The sequence below is a fragment of the Plectropomus leopardus genome, unplaced genomic scaffold (assembly GCF_008729295.1).
Source record: "Plectropomus leopardus isolate mb unplaced genomic scaffold, YSFRI_Pleo_2.0 unplaced_scaffold23417, whole genome shotgun sequence".
Taxonomy (NCBI): domain Eukaryota; kingdom Metazoa; phylum Chordata; class Actinopteri; order Perciformes; family Serranidae; genus Plectropomus; species Plectropomus leopardus.
The window spans coordinates 13-3,105 of NW_024625400.1; the positions used below are offsets into that span (position 1 = coordinate 13).

At 37.8% G+C, this 3,093-nt stretch overlaps 1 protein-coding gene across 1 annotated transcript; it reads left to right on the top strand.

Annotated features, from left to right (window-relative positions):
- Positions 1-856: 856 nt before the first annotated feature.
- On the top strand, positions 857-2,761 carry LOC121966185 (progranulin-like; the record flags this gene model as incomplete). The annotated part of the gene is made up of 2 exons (XM_042516293.1): positions 857-997; positions 2,621-2,761. Coding segments are annotated over 2 exons (282 nt in total), but the record flags the coding sequence as incomplete, so codon positions are not given.
- Between the last annotated feature and the right edge of the window lie 332 nt (positions 2,762-3,093).

The following is a 3,093-nucleotide window of genomic DNA, read 5'->3' on the forward strand; positions in this document are numbered from 1 at the left end:
TAGGTGTAAATAGGACTTGATTGATCCTAGGAGAAAAATTAGAAGCTATCAATGTATAATAAAATAAATAAATAAATGAATAGATATTAATGGTTGTTTTTTTTAACCACAAGAGTAAAATTTCTAACCCTTTAGGTACTGTGTAAATACAGTACAAACTTAATTTTGCTGTAATTTTTGCACACAATTGTTTAAATAATAGTTTAAAAAAATACTTCTGCACACTCTCTAGCTCTCTCTTTTTAAGCATTTCTGTCATGGAGAAATACTCCATTACCAAGTCATGCATGCAAAATTCACTTAAAGTCAAATCAGTAATAAGCACTAAAATGTACATTAAATATTAAAAGTAATGTGCAAGTGGTGCTTTAATGGTGTCCTTTATCAAGATAGAGCTAATTTAAACTACGTCATACTTTTGGTGGTTAAATCTCTAACAATGGATCATATTTTCCTGTTTAAAAAGTGGAATAAAAGTGGAAATATTAAGTGGCATAAAATGGGAATAGCTAAAATAAAAGTACCCATGTATAAATAAACTCTTGCATGTATTGACAGTGTTTTTAGGGTTTTTTATGAGATGAAATGCAGAAGATTTGAGTGCCATACATTAAAAAAGGGACATGAACTTTACAGCAGGAATGTGGGTTTGTTTAGTGTTGAAATCAGTTTATCAGCAGGAATTCCTGCTGAGTTTCTGTACGTACGAACCTTTGTTAGTAAGGTGTTCACAGCCGGAAAGAAACTCAGAAACTGTGTAGATTAGATAGAATTTGTTGACAATAGTTAGAGATCTTTGTTGCTTCATGCTTCACTGCTGACAGCGCCTCACTTCTCTTCGCTCTCCTGCGTTCAGACGCTGCAGATGGGGATCTTGTTTGTGGCTCTGCTGGGCCTGAGCTCAGCGCTGGTGTGTCCTGATGGCGGCATGTGTGAGGACAAAAACACCTGTTGCAAGAACACCGAGGGAGGATACGGATGCTGTCCGCTGCCGCACGTGAGTCACGGTTCTGACACGGGAGCCAGTTATTTAATTTAAAGTGTTGGTAGCTGCTCAGTAATGTTCTTGTTGCTGATGCAGTTAAATGTCTCTCTGCCATTTAAACAGGTTCAGAGTATAAGTACTATGATCTTCACCAAAATGTACCAATGCCACCATGCAAAAACACTCCATTACAAGGAAAAGTCTTAAATTTATTCAGCATATCTATGATTTAAGATTCCTATTGTCTGCACACAGTTCTCAAAATATAGGCGGTTATATCAGCAGCTTGCAACAAACGGTGCTAACTGCACAAATCTAACAAACTGCCTTATTAATTTGGCTTTTAATTGAATTGTATTTATTTATTAATTTTATTTGCATATTTTAGTCTGTTTTACAGTTTTACTACTTTCTTTATCATTTTATTATGTTTTACTTTGTGCCTTTATCCTTTAATTTACCTCTTTTTAGAGTGATTTTACTTATTTACTAATGTAAAATAATTAAATTAACTGTTGGCAGCTGCTCAGCAATGTTCTTGTTGCTGATGCCGTCAAATTCGAGTGTCTTACTGCCGTTTAAGCAGGTTCAGAGTACAAGTATTTTAGTCTTTACCAAAAAGTAGTAATACTGCTCTTCCATTATAAGTGAAAGTCTTGAATCCATTCAGAGCAAATCTATGATTTAAGATTAATTTTGTCTGCATATGGTTCCCTGCATAGAGGTGGATAAACCAGCAGCTTGCAGCAAAAAGTGCTAACAGCGTGAACGAGGTCCGTTTCACACAACACACGTCAGCAGCGTGTGAGCAGCGCCAAACGTGTTGGGGGTTTTTTTCGGCGCCCATGTCAACAAGTTAGAGCATTCAAATTCAAATCGGCTTTATTGGCACGAATGTTTACGTCACATTGTTGCCAAAGCAAAACAATTTTAAATGAAGAAATAAATGACAGAAATACATATACGTACTATATACGTACTGTTTTAGTTACATGGAAACATTTAGCGTAGAGCTTGTTTCTCTTAGTTTATGACAACATTCAACATATTTTGCAGCTAAAACTGCACGCCGACTTTTCTCCGTACGTATATGAGGCAGTTTCTGAAGATCTGGAAAATGGATAAACTCAGGATATATGTCTTTTATTTTTTCAAAGAAATGTTCTCATAAATCGTCACAGTGTAGCAGGAAGTGAGACTCAGTCTGGACACGTCTCTGATGACAGAGTGGACACAGTCTGGCGTCCCTGCTCAGTCTGTTGTGTCTGTGACGGCCTGTTTCACTCACTCTGGACATTATCAACGTTTTTCCTCCGTTCCCGCCTGAGCAGCACTTGTCACGTGCGTCTCAGCTTCGTGTCTGCCGCGGCACATCCAAAAAAAACGGTGGCTTGCGTATTTTTTACACTCGCCGCTTGTTTGTCAGCAAAAATAGACAGTGAACATGTTGTTTTGGTGATTACATTGACTCTATACCAGCTTTTACAGCAGTTTAAGTGTCAAACAGAGAACTTAAGGAGCGTTCACAGTGAACTCTGAGCTCATCCTACACGTCATTTTCTGCTGCTCGGTGTTTGCAGCGCGCTTCAGTAGCTTTCGTCGTCCCTCATCATCACTTTTTTAATCCTCCTGCAGGCTGAGTGTTGTTCAGACCACCTCCACTGCTGCTACGAGGGGACGGTCTGCGATCTCGTCCACGCCAAATGTGTCAATAAGACAGTTTCGCTGCCCTGGATGAGACGAGTTCCCACCAAACAGGTCCTGCTCGTCCCTCAGGTCGGTCTCCTTCAAGTCAAAGACATGTCTTTTTTTTTCAGAGTATTGCGTACAATCACGACATTTCCAGTGTTTTCCTGCTGCTTTAAAAAAATGTAGTAATACAATTTTGATACGCTGAAACAACCAGCATTTTTAAACCAGCATTTTGTCAATACTCCTCTTTTCGTTGTTGTTTTTTCCTTTTTTAAACCATAAAATATATTTAGAAGAGCCAATAAAATAATATAAAGTAACATAAGATAAAATCTTTGTGTATTTATATACATATGTATACTCCTACATGTGTACAAATACACGTGCACATATGTTTACCCACATGTACATACATA